Source organism: Pongo pygmaeus, chromosome 12, assembly GCF_028885625.2.
Source record: "Pongo pygmaeus isolate AG05252 chromosome 12, NHGRI_mPonPyg2-v2.0_pri, whole genome shotgun sequence".
NCBI lineage: Eukaryota > Metazoa > Chordata > Mammalia > Primates > Hominidae > Pongo > Pongo pygmaeus.
This window is the reverse complement of record NC_072385.2, coordinates 43,357,812-43,377,215: the sequence shown is the minus strand read 5'-3', so window position 1 is coordinate 43,377,215 and position 19,404 is coordinate 43,357,812. Positions and strand designations below refer to the sequence as shown.

The following is a 19,404-nucleotide window of genomic DNA, read 5'->3' as shown; positions in this document are numbered from 1 at the left end:
TAAATAAAATATGTGTGATGAAATCTCACCAGCAGCTTGACATGCAATTAGATAATGAAACTTTCTTACAGCTTCTCTACCTCTTAAGTTTTAGCTTGAATGATCTTCCCCACCCTACCCCACACCCCATCCTACCACACCCCACTCAGCTCTGGCCAGTGTTTTCTCTCTTTGATCACCTGGAGGGCGTCACCCTGTAGTGAATTCATCAGAAACAAAAGGCCATGGAATCTATGACAACTCAAGCACTTTCCTAAACTCTCCACGGCCAGGTATTGTCCTTACCAATCTCCCATGTGGTCAAAACAAATTTGTATTGTGCAACAGTCCCAAACATCACCTCTGTGTTCTCTGACTCATTTATTCCAGTGTATTCAACCCAGACAGGAAGAGAGCCAGCCATCGCCTCCTAGAAGGAAGTGGGCTGTCTCATGCTCAGGTAGAAGTCAGGCAGGCAGGAAGGAGCAATCGCTTTTATTTTTTCAGTTATATTACCAGCTTATGTATTTGAGATATGATTTCTCAAAAGGGAAGTAACTCAGGCAGAATCCATGCTTTTAACAATGGGTCCTTGGTCTAGAAGGATCTGCGTGGGATCTAAGGCCCTCCTGTGACTCTCTGATGAGAAGGCAGGCAGGCATGTCACAGAGGAAAAGGCAGATAAGAACAACGTGCTGGGTCATGGGAGAAGACTCCACTTCCTATGCCACATGCACAGAGGCATGACTAGGCCCCCCGCACGACTAGAACCGCTTCATTCATAGCAAGCCTGGCTATAAAAATGCAGAAGGGCTGATAGTCACCTGACACACATTGCCACCTTTTCTCTCCCCAGCTAGTTCAAACTCACAAGGCCATTTGCACAGCATTTTGGAAAGCCACCCATCCCCTGAATGAAAAAGTTTTAAGAAAGTTAGTGCATAATCTAAGGGAAGGGCCTCAAAGCAGGAAAAAAAAAAAAAAAAAACAGTGATGGCAGCAGTTGAGTTTTGTGGCTGCTCTTCTGTGCTATTCCATGGGACGCCGTGCAACGCTGCCCTAGAAGCCTGGGTGCACTGGCGAGAGGGCAGGAACAGGCGGGAGGATCCACGCAGTCAGTGCCCGAAGCTGAGCCTTCGGGGAAGAGAAATGAGGTCAGCTCTCCACACCCCAGTGTCCCTGTGTACCCTTAGAAGTCATAGGGGGATACAAAGATGGTGACCTTGGACACATGGTTGGCCTGGAAGGAGCGGTCCAGGTATTCCGACATGTCGACGTCCACCTCCAGCGTCTGAGGCCCCTCCAGGGTCTGCACGAGGATCAGCTCCCCAGTCTGCCGGTCTGAACGCTGCATCACAAAGTGGCCGCGGCTGTTCCCACCCACGATCCCAAACCGCAGGCTGTTGGGCCCAGCTCGGCCGGGGGCAGAGGCTGTGGCCATGCGGAAGAGCGTGATGGGCGTCTTCAGGTTGGAAGGCAGAGAGAGGTAATGGAAGGAGATGGTCTTGGGCAGATGGCGGCAGGGCCTGCTGTCCATGGGGCAGGGGTTCCGCTCACACTGGCTGGAGCGGAGAGGCAAAATGGAGGCAGTCAGCCTTGGGGAGTCTCATGAAGGGCTGCTCTGACCCGGCTGCCCACCTGCCCTCTTGCAGAGGCCACCTAGATGACCTTTCCCAGCCACGGGTCCTTCACCCAGGAGCTATGGAGCTGCAGACGAGTGAATGTAGCTGGTGTCAGGCATGGCAAAGGAAGGGCTGCTGCTTCTGTTCCTGCTCAAGGGTGCTCCCTGCCCACCTGTGTACGTGTGTATGTGCGTGCAGATATGTTTATTTATGCTATTACTATCATTTTTACAGAAAAATAAAGCCTGGGAATATTAAATAACGATGGCAATGCTGATATTCAAACCAGGTGCCCTTTCTCCATATGCTGCGACCTCACTCAGTAATGGTAGGACCTCAGCAGTTAGCCAGGAACATCCTGTAATGCAGTGCTTCCCACACGGTGTACGGTGAACTTCCTAAACACAGCAGCATGTATTTTATTTATTTATTTTTAGACAGAGTCTCACTCTGTCACCCAGGCTGGAGTGCAGTGGCATGATCTCGGCTCTCTGCAACCTCCGCCTCCCAGGCTCAAGTGATTCTCCTGCCTCAGCCTCCTGGGTAGCTGGGATTACAGGTGCCCGCCACCACGCCCAGCTAATTTTTGTATTTTTGGTAGAGACAGGGTTTCTCCATGCTGGCCAGGCTGGTCTCGAACTCCTGATCTCAAGTGATCTGCCCTCCTCGGCCTCCCAAAGTGCTCGAATTATAGGCATAAGCCACTGTGCCCGGCCATCACGTGTATTCTTAACGCAGGAAGCCCTGTTTTCCTTAATCATTTGGAAAGAGGGTCTTGTGGAAATGCTTTCGATATTTATCTTGTTAAAAGACAAATGCAATCTAGTATATTTGGTGATTCTGTAGCATCATGATTATGCAGTCAACTGTCACATCCAGCTGTTGGTCGAATGCCCCAGAGGCCATAATAGACAGGTTCCCCATCCCTTCACCGAGTGACTCCATGAGGAAGGTTCTGATGTCTTCACTCTCTCTAAAAACTGCCATGCTTCAATGCCACTAACTTTCTTGATGCTTCTAATCTGCTTTAACTCAACAGCAATTCAAATAATTAAGTTACCCTCCATGGCTGTTACTTCATTTTAAAGACAATGCTAGGGCTGTTGTGATCTCTTTTTGAGAGAAAATATATGTGCTTTGTGATAGCTGTAGTCATTTCCCTTAAAGGCCCATCTCCCAACTTAAAAAATAAAAAAAGCTCTACTTGCTGTTTAAGAGTTGCAGTTACTAGATGTAGAACCTTCTAGTACTATTGGAAAAGCAGAGCGATACAATGCAGGGTGCACGTGATATGCAGTGTAACTCAAGGGAGTCTGTAGTTCCTGGCTATGTGAATGCTGTCACCTCCCAAATCCATGTGATCTATACCTGTCTCCTGGGCTGCTATGGGTTTATCAGGGTAATGTCACCAACAGCTTCTTCCCTTCAGTGCCTGCCCTGGCTTTGCCATCCTCGGGTGGCAGCAACCCCATCAACCTCTATGCAGTGGGGGAGCACTTAATATATTACTCCCATGGGGAATGGGGTTCTTATTTCTCCAGAGCAGCAACACATTAAATGCAACCACTAAGGGGAAATGGAAATTCAGAGACACCAGCCTCCCAGCCTCCTGCCTCTCATCTTTCTATGGTATAACTGTACCTTCTCCCAAGAACCTCTAGGAAACATCCAGCCCAGCCACACTTGGAGGGCTGGGTGAGGGTGTGCATGCCCTGGAGATACTCACAATGGAGATGTCTTCACATAGCTCACATTGCCACTGCCCTCGGGGCACTCAGGGCTGACGCACTGGAAGCTTCCACTGGTGTTGATGCACGTGGTCCCTTGGGGGCATACCGGCTGCAGGCCCACACATTCATCCACATCTGAGATACGGGACATACAACGGGTGAGAATCGCCCAGTCCTTCCCTCCATTGCAGACAGAACCACATGAGAGGCCCTGCAGGCCCTGTAATGTGGTGCTCCCTGCTCCTGGCACTTATTCTTAAAGCAGAAAGCCTGCCTTCCTTAACTGTGTGGAATCAGGGCCCTGAGGAAATGTCAGGGAACGCCCCTCCCTGGGATCCTGTCCTCTTTCCCTGGGGTATGACAGGTGGCAGGGATGGTGGAAAGCACCAGGTGAGTGTTACTGGTCACAATACTTCTCTCAGACCTGTCTGCTTCTCAGCCCAAGTGCCCCATTACCCTCCATGGCTGTTATTTTTCATACGTGTGTGTGTGTATATATATGTATATGTATATATATGGTGTGTATATATGTATATGTATTATATATGGTGTATATATACATGTATATATATGTATATATGTGGTATATATATACAACATATATGTATATATATCACATATATACATATATATGGTATACCATAACATGGTATATATATGGTGTATATATACACACATATATACATATATATAACATATATATGGTGTGTATATACATATACATATATGTACATGTATATATACACATATACACATATAACATATATACACCATATATAACATATATGTTATACATATATGGTGTATATATACATACATATATACACCATATATGTTATATATGGTGTATATATACATACATATATACACCATATATGTTATATATGGTGTATATATACATACATATATATACCATATATGTTATATATGGTGTATATATACCATATATATACCATATATGTTATATATGGTGTATATATACCATATATATACCATATATACACCATATATACCATATATATACCATATATATACCATATACATATATATACTATATATATACACTTTTTAAATTAGAATCTTCTAGAAAGTCTTCCCTGCCAGCCTCATCCATGCGAGTGCAGACACCTCAATATCATGATTTGTATGAGTTCTCTGCTCCCTTTGCAGACATCCAGAGAGTCTCCCCAGCTGGAGGCCGTCCTTCCCAACCCCAAGCAACCCCAGGTGGGCCTTCGTGAGCACTGTGGGAGGGAGGGAGTGTGGGTGGCTATCTGGATGCCTTCTCCTGCTCCAGCCCCAGGTCACCCACTCCTCAGAGCCCTGCAGCGGGGCCCCAATGGGATGTCACCGGGGAGCCACCTCTCCCCTCACATTCCCACGTCAGCCCATGGAGGAGCCCTCTGCCCTCTCTTCTCCCGTTCTCCCTTGGTGGGTCAGAGCTGTTGTCTGGAGCCAGCGGGGCTCCCCTGTGTCCTGTTTCCATGGGGTAAGTCCAGCTGGGGAGGTGGGGCTGTCCACCCTCCTAGCGTGAGGTATGCCTGCAGGAGCAGAACCAGTCCCCCCGAAAGGCCCACTACAGCACGGTGGTTTAAGGGCCAAGGGTCAGGATGATCCCGCTTGGGCTTCAGGCCTGAGATGTGTGCTGTGACTCAGCTCATGTGGAGATTCAGCATGTCTACATCAATTGACATCTGTATTTTCCCTAAGTGGAGGTGGGGAAACACAGGAGGCTTCCTGTTAGGCACCCAGCGTCCCTGGGACTTGTCCTGTAGTGATGATGGTGACTGTTGCGAGGGTTCTCAGCCTCTCTGTTCTACAACCAACCCACTCTGCACACATGCTTCCTGATCTCTTAGGTGCTTCCCATCCCTGCTGCAGACATTCCTTGTCAGCTTAAGATGTTCTTTCCCACTCTGCCAGGAATCAGCCTCAGAAACCTCAACCCGGTCCTCCAGGAAGCCACTGCTGATGGACAGGAGTCAGCACTGGGGTGAAACCTGAGCCAGTTATTTTCCATCTGCACCCCTGCCCCCCAACCCACTCTCTGCACCTGAGAGGCTGACTGGTTTTCAGCTGGGGTTGGCAAATGACAGTGACCCAGCCTGAGGAGTCCTGACCTGCCTGGATGTGGTTCTGATGGAGGCTGTGTCCTTGATCAGAGCCACAATCTATCAGGCTCTGAAAAGCCCCCTCACTTCCTGTACCTCACAAGCCAGGGGTAGTGATGCCCCCGACTCTTGTCCCTCCCTGGGTGCTCCGCCTCCCTTGTTGTCCTCAGCTACCATCAGACAAGGCTGGTGCTGTAGAGCCCGACCTCACTAAGACATAAGTGCCTGTAAGGTGCTGCCCCTTTCAGAGGTGGACTTACAGGTGGCCACACAGGGTCATGGAGTCTCATGGGTTCCTCCAGATTACATGACATGGGTGACCACCTGGCCACTCTGCCTTTAGGCCCAGCCCCAGCTGAAGGAATTGTTGAGTGGGTAGAACTGACCAGACCTTGAAGAAAAAAAAAAAAAAACCCATTTACTCAAATAAAGTCAGAAAAGACTAGTTGCCAAGATGTTTAAGGAACTCATTTTCCTATTTATGTAGATGATGATGTGGCCTGACCTTTGAGAAACCCTTTGGCCGGTGGCTTTTTAAAAATCGAATGTATCTGAAACTGTGACTCTCCTAACCCCCTCACTCCCGATTGTGAGGTCCTGGGGGTTCACCACAGCAGCAGGTGGCTGGGTGCAGACGACACTCTGTAGCCTCACTCACCCTCACAGCTCTTCCCGTCGGCCAGAGTTCGGTATCCACTGGGGCAGGTGCAACGGTAAGAGCCCGGGGTGTTCACGCAGGTGTGCATGCAGAGCCGGGGGCGCCCCTCCTGCCCGTAGAGCTCACACTCGTTCACATCTGCAGACAGAAGTGCTCACTGTGACTTCAGGAGCCATGCAGCAAGTGTTGCCACTGTGACCCAGAACAGTCATGCCTCAATTCCTGGAGGCAATGGCAGCTGCAGTTAAGTGGCTGGGCCTCGGGAAGCCGCCATGCCCTACCCCCAGCAGAGCACTCACAAGAGGAGCAGGTGTGCTTCCCTTTCTCCTAAGCCGAGGGCCCAGAGGGCTAAAAGGAGGAGTGAGAGGGAGCTGACGTGCTAGGCCCTAGAAGGGCATCACTGTCTTAGGTTGAAGACACCTGGGGAGACCTTGCAGAGGCTGGCAAATCAAGCCTATTCCCAGAAAGTAGGGATGGGTTAACAGCCCCATGTTAACTCTCTTTATCTTTGGGAATGGAATAAGAGGGCCTCCTTTCTGTGCTGTAAAATGAGGCTATTAGCACCAACTGACCAGATCTCAGATTTGAACTCCTGCTTTGCGTTGTTTGGGGAGAGAACTCTGGTAATCAGGAGAGCACAGCAAACTGAGCCGTCAGGAAAGCTAAGCCCAGAGGGGACCAAGGAATGAGTCCCACACCCCTACCCAGCTCCGGGCCCTCTCTACCAACACAGCGATTTAAGCTCCTCCTTGCCACCCGTAGATGTGACTCCAGCCAGGACGGAGGGGATGGAGGGTCTCAAGGCCCTCCTGAACCAAGCGCGTGTGGCTTGCGCATAGGCTGGACCAGGTTCTGAGGTGGGGCGAGCTCTGATTTCTATGAATTAGCTGCCTTCTAGCAATCATTAGGTCAACACTTACCTATAATGCAAAGTGGCCAGGCCTTCTGAGACCGCGCGCAGAAAACCACCCGTGCCGGCAGGAGGACGGTGGGTGAGAGCCCCTTCCCCGCCCCATGTCCTCCCCGTGCTGTCCCCAGTGTCCTGGCGGAGCCCGCGCCTACCCTGGCAGACGCTGTCGCCGGCGGCGCCGCTCAGGTGGAATCCGGCCTCGCAGCTGCAGTGCTGAGCCCGCTCCACCTGCGCACAGCGCGGCGCGCGGCTGAAGGCAGAGTCGCCGGCCACACTGCCCTCGGGGGCGGCTGCGGGGAGAAGACACGCTCAGTGCCGGGCCCTGGCGCACCTGCCGTGGGCCCAACCTTGGGTAGGGGCCGGGAGCAGAACCAAGACGGAGGCACGGCCCCTTCTCAAAGAGCTTACTCTGGAGTAGGGAAAGGAAAGACAAGTAATTAACCACAAACCCAGACGACCCGTCCAGGGCCCACCCAAAGAGGGCGCAGGACAGGAAGCGCACTCGAATAGAAGGGTGCATGAAAATGCAGGCCACCAAGCTGCACCCCGAGAAGGACAGCTAGGGCAAATCCACGTTTTCACTTAAAAAGACTTGAACACCCCAAAATTCTAACAGTGATCACTAGAGTATAAACCATGGGACACTATTTTTTGTTTCTTTTTGTGTGTTTGTATTTTTTGTTTATTTTATTATTTTTAATTTTAGGTTTGAAGACCTTCAACATGTGAAGGTTTGTTACATAGATAAACACGTGTCACAGGGGATTGTTGTACACATCACCCAGGTATTAAGCCCAGTACCCAATAGTTACCTTTTCTGCTCCTCTCCCTCCTCCCCAACCCCTCGAGTAGACCACAGTGTCTGTTGTTTCCTTCTTTGTGTTCATAAGTTCTTATCAATTAGCTCCCACTTATAAGTGAGAACATGCAGTATTTGGTTTTCTGTTCCTACCTTAGTTTGCTAAGGATAGTAGCCTCCAGCTCCATCCATGTTTCCACAAAAGACATGATCTCATTCTTTTTTGTGACTGCATAATATTCCATAGTGTATATGTACCACATTTTCTTTTTTTTTTTTTTTTTTTTTTTGAGACGGAGTCTCACTCTGTGGTCCAGGCTGGAGTGCAGTGGTGCGATCTCCGCTCACTGCAAGCTCTGCCTCCCGGGTTCATGCCATTCTCCTGCCTCAGCCTCCGCAGTAGCTGGGACTACAGGTGCCCGCCACCACACCGGCCTAATTTTTTGTATTTTTTTAGTAGAGACGGGGTTTCACCGTGTTAGCCAGGATGGTCTTGATCTCCTGACCTCGTGATCTGCCTGCCTCAGCCTCCCAAAGTGCTGGAATTACAAGTGTGAGCCACCGCGCCTGGCCCCATGTACCACATTTTCTTTATCCAGTCTGTTATTGACGAACATTTAGGTTGGTTCCATGTCTTTGCTATTGTGAACAGTGCTGCAACGAATATTTGAGTGCATGTGTCTTTATGCTAGAACGTTTTATGTTGCTCTGGGTATATACCCAGTAATAGGATTGCTGGGTCAAGTGGTAGTTCTGCTTTTAGGTCTTTGAGAAACAACCATACTGCTTTCCACAATGGTTGAACTAATTTACACTCCCACCAACAGTGTATAAGGGTTTCCTTTTCTCCACAACCTCTCCAGGATCTGTTACTTTTTTACTTTTTAATAATAGCCATTCTGACTGCTGTGAGATGGTATCTCACACCAGATAGTTTTGATTTGCATTTCTTTAATCATCAGCAATATGGAGTTTTTTTTTCATATGCTTGTTGGCCAGATGTAGGTTTTCTTTTGAGAAGTATCTGTTCGGAGGAGCCAAGATGGCCGAATAGGAACAGCTCCGGTCTGCAGCTCCCAGCGCGAGCGACGCAGAAGACGGGTGATTTCTGCATTTCCATCTGAGGTACCGTGTTCATCTCACTAGGGAGTGCCAGACAGTGGGCGCAGGTCAGTGGGTGAGCGCACCGTGCGCCAGCCGAAGCAGGGGCGAGGCATTGCCTCACTCGGGAAGCGCAAGGGGTCAGGGAGTTCCCCTTCCAGGGGTGACAGACGGCACCTGGAAAATCGGGCCACTCCCACCCGAATACTGTGCTTTTCCAACGGGCTTAGGAAACGGTGCCCCAGGAGAGTATAGCCTGCACCTGGCTCAGAGGGTCCTACGCCCACGGAGTCTCGCTGATTGCTAGCACAGCAGTCTGAGATCAAACAGCAAGTCAGCAGCGAGGCTGGGGGAGGGGCGCCCGCCATTGCCCAGGCTCGCTTAGGTAAACAAAGCAGCCTGGAAGCTTGAACTGGGTGGAGCCCACCACAGCTCAAGGAGGCCTGCCTGCCTCTGTAGGCTCCACCTCTGGGGGCAGGACACAGACAAACAAAAAGACAGCAGTAACCTCTGCAGACTTAAATGTCCCTGTCTGACAGCTGTGAGGAGAGCAGTGGTTCTCCCAGCACGCAGCTGGAGATCTGAGAACGGGCTGACTGCCTCCTCAAGTGGGTCCCTGACCCCTGACCCCCGAGCAGCCTAACTGGGAGGCACCCCCCAGCAGGGGCAGACTGACACCTCACACGGCCGGCCAGGTACTCCAACAGACCTGCAGCTGAGGGTTCTGTCTGTTAGAAGGAAAACTAACAGAAAGGACATCCACACCAAAAACCCATCTGTACATCACCATCATCAAAGACCAAAAGTAGATAAAACCACAAAGATGGGGAAAAAACAGAGCAGAAAAACTGGAAACTCTAAAAACCAGAGTACCTCTCCTCCTCCAAAGGAACGCAGTACCTCACCAGCAACGGAACAAAGCTGGACGGAAAATGACTTTGACGAGCTGAGAGAAGAAGGCTTCAGACGATCAAATTACTCCGAGCTACGGGAGGATATTCAAACCAAAGGCAAAGAAGTTGAAAACTTTGAAAAAAATTTAGAAGAATGTATAACTAGAATAACCAATACAGAGAAGTGCTTAAAGGAGCTAATGGAGCTGAAAACCAAGGCTCAAGAACTACGTGAAGAATGCAGAAGCCTCAGGAGCCGATGCGATCAAATGGAAGAAAGGGTATCAGCCCTGGAAGATGAAATGAATGAAATGAAGCGAGAAGGGAAGTTTAGAGAAAAAAGAATAAAAAGAAACGAGCAAAGCCTCCAAGAAATGTGGGACTATGTGAAAAGACCAAATCTACGTCTGATTGGTGTACCTGAAAGTGACGGGGAGAATGGAAACAAGTTGGAAAACACTCTGCAGGATATTATCCAGGAGAACTTCCCCAATCTAGCAAGGCAGGCCAACATTCAGATTCAGGAAATACAGAGAACGCCACAAAGATACTCCTCGAGAAGAGCAACTCCAAGACACATAATTGTCAGATTCACCAAAGTTGAAATGAAGGAAAAAATGTTAAGGGCAGCCAGAGAGAAAGGTCGGGTTACCATCAAAGGGAAGCCCATCAGACTAACAGCGGATCTCTCGGCAGAAACCCTACAAGCCAGAAGAGAGTGGGGGCCAATATTCAACATTCTTAAAGAAAAGAATTTTCAACCCAGAATTTCATATCCTGCCAAACTAAGCTTCATAAGTGAAGGAGAAATAAAATACTTTACAGACAAGCAAATGCTGAGAGATTTTGTCACCACCAGGCCTGCCCTAAAAGAGCTCCTGAAGGAAGCGCTAAACATGGAAAGGCACAACCGGTACCAGCCACTGCAAAATCATACCGAAATGTAAAGAACATCGAGACTAGGAAGAGACTGCATCAACTAACGAGCAAAATATCCAGCTAACATCATAATGACAGGATCAAATTCACACATAACAATATTAACTTTAAATGTAAATGGACTAAATGCTCCAATTAAAAGACACAGACTGGCAAACTGGATAAAGACTCAAGACCCATCAGTGTGCTGTATTCAGGAAACCCATCTCACGTGCAGAGACACACATAGGCTCAAAATAAAAGGATGGAGGAAGATCTACCAAGCAAATGGAAAACAAAAAAAGGCAGGGGTTGCAATCCTAGTCTCTGATAAAACAGACTTTAAACCAACAAAGATCAAAAGAGACAAAGAAGGCCATTACATAATGGTAAAGGGATTAATTCAACAAGAAGAGCTAACTATCCTAAATATATATGCACCCAATACAGGAGCACCCAGATTCATAAAGCAAGTCCTGAGTGACCTACAAAGAGACTTAGACTCCCACACATTAATAATGGGAGACTTTAACACCCCACTATCAACATTAGACAGATCAACGAGACAGAAAGTCAACAAGGATACCCAGGAATTGAACTCAGCTCTGCACCAAGCGGACCTAATAGACATCTACAGAACTCTCCACCCCAAATCAACAGAATATACATTTTTTTCAGCACCACACCACACCTATTCCAAAATTGACCATATACTTGGAAGTAAAGCTCTCCTCAATAAATGTAAAAGAACAGAAATTGTAACAAACTGTCTCTCAGATCACAGTGCAATCAAGCTAGAACTCAGGATTAAGAATCTCACTCAAAACTGCTCAACTACGTGGAAACTGAACAACCTGCTCCTGAATGACTACTGGGTACATAACGAAATGAAGGCAGAAATAAAGATGTTCTTTGAAACCAACGAGAACCAAGACACAACATACCAGAATCTCTGGGATGCATTCAAAGCAGTGTGTAGAGGGAAATTTATAGCACTAAATGCCCACAAGAGAAAGCAGGAAAGATCCAAAATTGACACCCTAACATCACAATTAAAAGAACTAGAAAAGCAAGAGCAAACACATTCAAAAGCTAGCAGAAGGCAAGAAATAACTAAAATCAGAGCAGAACTGAAGGAAATAGAGACACAAAAAACCCTTCAAAAAATAAATGAATCCAGGAGCTGGTTTTTTGAAAGGATCAACAAAATTGATAGACCGCTAGCAAGATTAATAAAGAAAAAAAGAGAGAAGAATCAAATAGATGCAATAAAAAATGATAAAGGGGATATCACCACCGATCCCACAGAAATACAAACTACCATCAGAGAATATTACAAACACCTCTATGCAAATAAACTAGAAAATCTAGAAGAAATGGATAAATTCCTCAACACATACACCCTCCCAAGACTAAACCAGGAAGAAGTTGAATCTCTGAATAGACCAATAACAGGAGCTGAAATTGTGGCAATAATCAATAGCTTACCAACCAAAAAAAGTCCAGGACCAGATGGATTCACAGCCGAATTCTACCAGAGGTACAAGGAGGAGCTGCTACCATTCCTTCTGAAACTATTCCAATCAATAGAAAAAGAGGGAATCCTCCCTAACTCATTTTATGAGGCCAGCATCATCCTGATACCAAAGCCTGGCAGAGACACAACAAAAAAAGAGAATTTTAGACCAATATCCTTGATGAACATTGATGCAAAAATCCTCAATAAAATACTGGCAAACAGAATCCAGCAGCACATCAAAAAGCTTATCCACCATGATCAAGTGGGCTTCATCCCTGGGATGCAAGGCTGGTTCAATATACGCAAATCAATAAATGTAATCCAGCATATAAACAGAACGAAAGACAAAAACCACATGATTATCTCAATAGATGCAGAAAAGGCCTTTGACAAAATTCAACAACCCTTCATGCTAAAAACTCTCAATAAATTAGGAATTGATGGGACGTATCTCAAAATAATAAGAGCTATTTATGACAAACCCACAGCCAATATCATACTGAATGGGCAAAAACTGGAAGCATTCCCTTTGAAAACTGGCACAAGACAGGGATGCCCTCTCTCACCACTTCTATTCAACAGAGTGTTGGAAGTTCTGGCCAGGGCAATTAGGCAGGAGAAGGAAATCAAGGGTATTCAATTAGGAAAAGAGGAAGTCAAATTGTCCCTGTTTGCAGATGACATGATAGTATATCTAGAAAACCCCATTGTCTCAGCCCAAAATCTCCTTAAGCTGATAAGCAACTTCAGCAAAGTCTCAGGATACAAAATCAATGTGCAAAAATCACAAGCATTCTTATACATCAATAACAGACAAACAGAGAGCCAAATCATGAGTGAACTCCCATTCACAATTGCTTCAAAGAGAATCAAATACCTAGGAATCCAGCTTACAAGGGATGTGAAAGACCTCTTCAAGGAGAACTACAAACCACTGCTCAGGGAAATAAAAGAGGATACAAACAAATGGAAGAACATTCCATGCTCATGGGTAGGAAGAATCAATATCATGAAAATGGCCATCCTTCCCAAGGTAATTTACAGATTCAATGCCATCCCCATCAAGCTACCAATGACTTTCTTCACAGAATTGGAAAAAACTACTTTAAAGTTCATATGGAACCAAAAAAGAGCCCGCATCGCCAAGTCAATCCTAAGCCAAAAGAACAAAGCTGGAGGCATCACACTACCTGACTTCAAACTATACTACAAGGCTACAGTAACCAAAACAGCATGGTACTGGTACCAAAACAGAGATATAGATCAATGGAACAGAACAGAGCCGTCAGAAATAATGCCACATATCTACAAGTATCTGATCTTTGACAAACCTGACAAAAACAAGAAATGGGGAAAGGATTCCCTATTTAATAAATGGTGCTGGGAAAACTGGCTAGCCATATGTAGAAAGCTGAAACTGGATCCCTTCCTTACACCTTATACAAAAATCAATTCAAGATGGATTAAAGACTTAAATGTTAGACCTAAAACCATAAAAACCCTAGAAGAAAACCTAGGCATTACCATTCAGGACATAGGCATGGGCAAGGACTTCATGTCTAAAACACCAAAAGCAATGGCAACAAAAGCCAAAATTGACAAATGGGATCTAATTAAACTAAAGAGCTTCTGCACAGCAAAAGAAACTACCATCAGAGTGAACAGGCAACCTACAAAATGGGAGAAAATTTTCGTAACCTACTCATCTGACAAAGGGCTAATATCCAGAATCTACAATGAACTCCAACAAATTTACAAGAAAAAAACAAACAACCCCATCAAAAAGTGGGCGAAGGACATGAACAGACACTTCTCAAAAGAAGACATTTATGCAGCCAAAAAACACATGAAAAAATGCTCACCATCACTGGCCATCAGAGAAATGCAAATCAAAACCACAATGAGATACCATCTCACACCAGTTAGAATGGCAATCATTAAAAAGTCAGGAAACAACAGGTGCTGGAGAGGATGTGGAGAAATAGGAACACTTTTACACTGTTGGTGGGACTGTAAACTAGTTCAACCCTTGTGGAAGTCAGTGTGGCGATTCCTCAGGGATCTAGAACTAGAAATTCCATTCGACCCAGCCATCCCATTACTGGGTATATACCCAAAGGACTATAAATCATGCTGCTATAAAGACACATGCACACGTATGTTTATTGCGGCATTATTCACAATAGCAAAGACTTGGAACCAACCCAAATGTCCAACAATGATAGACTGGATTAAGAAAATGTGGCACATATACACCATGGAATACTATGCAGCCATAAAAAATGATGAGTTCACGTCCTTTGTAGGGACATGGATGAAATTGGAAATCATCATTCTCAGTAAACTATCGCAAGAACAAAAAACCAAACACCGCATATTCTCACTCATAGGTGGGAATTGAACAATGAGAACACATGGACACAGGAAGGGGAACATCACACTCTGGGGACTGTTGTGGGGTGGGGGGAGGGGGGAGGGATAGCACTGGGAGATATACCTAATGCTAGATGATGAGTTGGTGGGTGCAGCGCACCAGCATGGCACATGTATACATATGTAACTTACCTGCACATTGTGCACATGTACCATAAAACCTAAAGTATAATAATAATAATAATAAAAGAAAAAAAAAAAAGAGAAGTATCTGTTCATGTACATTGCCCACTTTTTAATGGGGTTGTTTGTTTTTCTCTTGTAAATTTAAGTTCCTTATAGATGCTGGATATTAGACCTTTGTCAGATGTATAGTTTGCAAATATTTTCTCCCATTCTGTAGGTTGTCTGTTTACTCCTTTGATAGTTTCTTTTGCTGTGCAGAAGCTCTTAAGTTTAATTAGATTCCATTTGTCAATTTTTGCTTTTGTTGCAATTGCTTTTGATATCTTTGTCATGAAATCTTTGCCTGTTCCTCTGTCAGGATGGTATTGCCTATGTTGTCTTCCAGGGTTTTTGTAGTTTTGAGTTTTACATTTAACTCTTGAATCCATCTTGAGTTGATTTTTGTCTATGGTGTAAGAAGTGGTTCAGCTTCAGTCTTCTGCATATGGCTAGCCAGTTATCCCAGCACCATTTATTGAATAGGAGTCTTTTCCCCATTCTTGTTTTTGTCAGCTTTGTCAAAGATCAGATGGTCATAGATGTGTGGCCTTATTTCTGTGCTCTCTATTCTGTTCCATTGGCCTATGTGCCTGTTTTTGTACCAGTACCATGCTGTTTTGGTCACTGTAGCCTTGTGGTATAGTTTGAAGTTGGGTAATGTGATTCCTTTAGCTTTGTTCTTTTTGCTTAGGATTGCCTTGGGTATTCAGGATCTTTTTGGGTTCCATATGCATGTTAAAATAATTTTTTCTAGTTCTGTGAAGAATGTCTTTGGTAGTTTGATGGGAATAGTATTGAATCTATAAATTGTTTTGGGCAGTGTAGCCATTTTAATGATATTGATTCTTTGTATCCATAAGCATGGAATGTTTTTTCATTTGTCTGTGTCTTCTCTGATTTTTTTGAGCCATGTTTTGTAATTCTCATTGTAGAGATCTTTCACCTCCCTGGTTAGCTGTATTCCTAGGTGTTTTGTTTTTGTGTGTGTGGCAATTGTGAATAGGATTGTCTTTCTGATTTGGCTCTCAGTTTGGTTGTTGGTGGTATACAGGAATGCTAGTGATTTTTCTACATTGATTTTGTATCCTGCAACTTTGCTGAAGTTGTTTATCAGCTGAAGGAACTTTCGGACTGAGACTATGGGATTTTCTAGATCTAGAATCATGTCAGCTGCAAACAGATAGTTTGACTTCCTCTCTTCCTATCTGGATACCCTTTATTTCTTTCTCTTGCCTGATTGCTCTGGCCAGGACTTCCAGTATTCTTCCAATACTATGTTGAATAGAAGTGGTGAGAGAGGGCATCCCTGTCTTGTGCCAGTTTTCAAGGAGAATGCTTCCAGCTTTTGCCCATTTAGTACAATGTTGGCTGTGAGTTTGTCATAGATGGCTCTTATTATTTTGAGGTCTGTTCCTTCAATACCTAGTTTGTTGAGAGTTTTTAACATGAAGGGATGTTGAATTTCATCAAAAGCCTTTTTGCATCTATTGAGATAATCATGTGGTTTTGCTTTTAGTTCTGTTTCTGTGATGAATCACATTTATTGATTTTTATATGTTGAATCAACCTTGTATCCCAGGAAGGAAGCCTACTTGATCATGGTGGATTAGTTTTTGATGTGCTGTTGGATTTGGTTTGCAAGTATTTTGTTGAGGATTTTCGTATCAATGTTCATCAAGGATATTGGCCTGACATTTTCTTTTTTTGTTGTGTCTCTGCCAGGTTTTGGTATCGAGATGACTCTGGCCTCATAGAATGAGTTGGGGAGAGGTCCCTCCTCCTCAATTTTTTGGAATAGTTTCTGTAGGAATGGTACCAGCTCTTCTTTGTACATCTGGTAGAATTTGGCTGTGACTCCATCAGGTCCTGGGTTGTTTTTGGTTGGTAGGCTATTTATGGCCAATTCAATTTCAGAGCTCATTATTGGTCTGTTCATGGGCCACTATTTTTTGTTCCTGGTTTTTTTTGTTTGTTTTCTTTTTTCTTTTTTTGTATTTCTTGTACTTTTCTAAAGTGTTCACATTTTTGGTTTTTACCAAGAACATAAATTTCTCTTTCTCTCTCTCTGTCTCTTTCTTTCTTTTTGAGACAGAGTCTCGCTGTGTCACCCAGGCTGGAGTGCAGTGGCACGATCCCGGCTCACTGCAACCTCTATCTCGCACGTCCAAATGATTCTCCTGCCTCAGCCTCTGAGCAGCTGGAATTACAGGTGCGCGTCACAACACCCTGCTTTTTTTCTGTATTTTTAGTAGAGACAGGGTTTCACCATGTTGGCCAGGCTGGTCTCAAACTCCTCACCTCAAATGATCCACCCACCTCAGCCTCCCAAAGTGCTGGGATTACAGGCATGAGTCATCGTGCTTGGCCAAATTATATTTCTAATCAGGAAAAAATGTTATTTTTCTGAAAGTTTTTCAAGGATTGGTGGGAATCAAACACAAGTGGACAAATCCTGCATGATTTTACTTAGATGAGGTCCCTAGAACAGTCAGACTCACAGAGACAGAAAGAAGAATGAATGACGATTACCGGGGGCTGTGGGGAGGGAAATGGGGAGTAGTCCTGTTATGGGTACAGAAGCTCAATTTTGCAAGACAAAAAGAAATCTGGAGCTGGATGGTGGTGATGGTTGCACAACAATGTGAATGTGATTAATGCCACTGAGCTGTATAGTTAAAAATGATTAAACTGGTAAATTTTATGTTATATATATATTTTATCATAATAAAAAATAGGGCGAATGGATTTTTTTTTTTTTTTTTTGAGACAGAGAGTCTTGCTCTGTTGCCCAGGCTGGAGTGCAGTGGCGTGACCTTGGCTCACTGCAACCTCTGCCTCCCGGGTTCAAGTGATTCTCCTGCCTCAGCCTCCCGAGTAGCTGGGACTAGTGCCTGCCACCATGCCTGGCTAATTTTTTGTATTTAAGTAGAGATGGGGTTTCACTGTGTTGCCCAGGCTGGTCTCAAACTCCTGAGCTCAGGCAATCCTCCTGCCTCGGCCTCCCAAAGTGCTAGGATTACAGGTGTGAGCCAGCGTACCTGGCGGAATGGATTTTTAAAAAAGGAATTGGAGGGATGCTCCTCCAGGGAACTGGAAAGGCATGGGCCAGCTGATGGGAAGGAAGGTGTCAGGCTGGGGGATAAGGTGAGCAAGAGCCCAGGTGTGTGATGGCTGTTCATGGAGACTATGAGGATAGGAGCTGGCTTCGGATATGCCTGCTTGCTTACCCTCCTTCCCGTTCCTGGGGAAGATTCTGCTCATGGGCCCACTTTATAACAGGCCCCCCCTGGACCTGAGCAACAATTGTCTAAAGATCCTTGGGCGGGCTTGGTGGCTCATGCCTGTAATCCCAGCACTTTGGGAGGGTGAAGCAGGCAGATCACTTGAGACCAGCCTGGCCAACATGGTGAAACCCTGTCTCTGCTAAAAATACAAAAAAATTAGCCAGCAGTGGTGGCACCTGTAATCCCAGCTACTCAGGAGGCTGAGGCAGGAGAATCACTAGGAGGCAGAGGTTGCAGTGAGCTGAGATGGTGCTACTGCACTCCAGCCTGGGCAACAGAGTGAGACAGACTCCATCTCAAAACAAAACAAAAAAAGATCCTGCAGTGGGAGGAAACCCTAAAGAGTGGAGTTTAGAACGTTCAATGACCAGGACTGGCATATTTAGGGTGAAAGGGAACCCATTTCTTTTTCCCTCTTGTTTGTAAACAAGGGGAGAGGCAGTGAGGTATCCATGAAGTCCATGTCTCTGGCCTCAGTTTCCATAGAAAGCAGTGCCAGGGACAGGAGCTGTAAGGGGACTCTGAGCTCAGGAGGACAGCCTCATTCTGAGAAAGTGCCCAGCCAGCTGACTCAGCTGAACTGAATCAAGGCATATTAAGCAGCAAATCTCTTGGGGCACTATTTAAACCTGACCTTGGGCTGGGTCCAATGCCAGGATCACAAGTATTGATAAAGCTCTTATCCACTGGACACTGCACTAGCCCCAATGTCCCTTCCCCCCACAGATATTTCATACAGAAATAAAGACAAACAGACATAACACACCAGCCTTTTCTGGCGAAGGAACAGGACATCTTTGGGGCTGAATGAAATCTTGGTTGCAGCATGGCGCGGGAACCCCTATCCATCCTCCACAGATTCCTTATCATTGGATTTTCTTGCCATATGCAACACCAGGCACCATGTGACTTCTTAGACCTTCTGGGTCGAGATATGTTGAGACTCGAGATGTGAATAATAATCTCAAAACCAGTCAAATGTAGTTATCCAGCTCTCAAAATACTTGGGCCTGCATCAATTGCTGCTAATTTTGCAGGATGTGATGGGAACACTGGAAAGAAAAGGTGGTTCTGCTGGCGGAAGAAATGCTGACTAAGCAAAGGTGGCAACAGTGAAACTTCTCGGGCCACATTCCCAATCTAGGGGATTTTTAGGTTGGGAGTCAGTTCTTGCACTCATGTTTTCTACTATAAAAAGGATCAAAACTCTGGTTGCATGAAAGAGCTAAGCTCTGTCAAGTGACCACCTTAGAAAACCAGAGGGATCGACGGATGTGAAACA

General features: G+C 45.6%; 1 protein-coding gene across 2 annotated transcripts in view; it reads right to left on the bottom strand.

Annotated features, from left to right (window-relative positions):
* Positions 1–458: 458 nt before the first annotated feature.
* Positions 459–19,404, bottom strand: part of FBLN7 (fibulin 7) — a 54,963-nt gene continuing 36,017 nt past the window's right edge. The window contains exons 5-8 of one of the 2 annotated variants that reach the window (XM_054475091.2): positions 7,163–7,300; positions 6,101–6,238; positions 3,328–3,466; positions 459–1,541 (exon numbers count right to left, since the gene is read on the bottom strand). In XM_054475091.2, coding sequence (XP_054331066.1) covers positions 1,169–1,541; positions 3,328–3,466; positions 6,101–6,238; positions 7,163–7,300 — 788 coding nt within the window. In that variant the 3' untranslated portion in view covers positions 459–1,168. The remainder of the gene's footprint in view (positions 1,542–3,327; positions 3,467–6,100; positions 6,239–7,162; positions 7,301–19,404) is intronic. The other variant, XM_063648557.1, reaches the window with a different exon arrangement.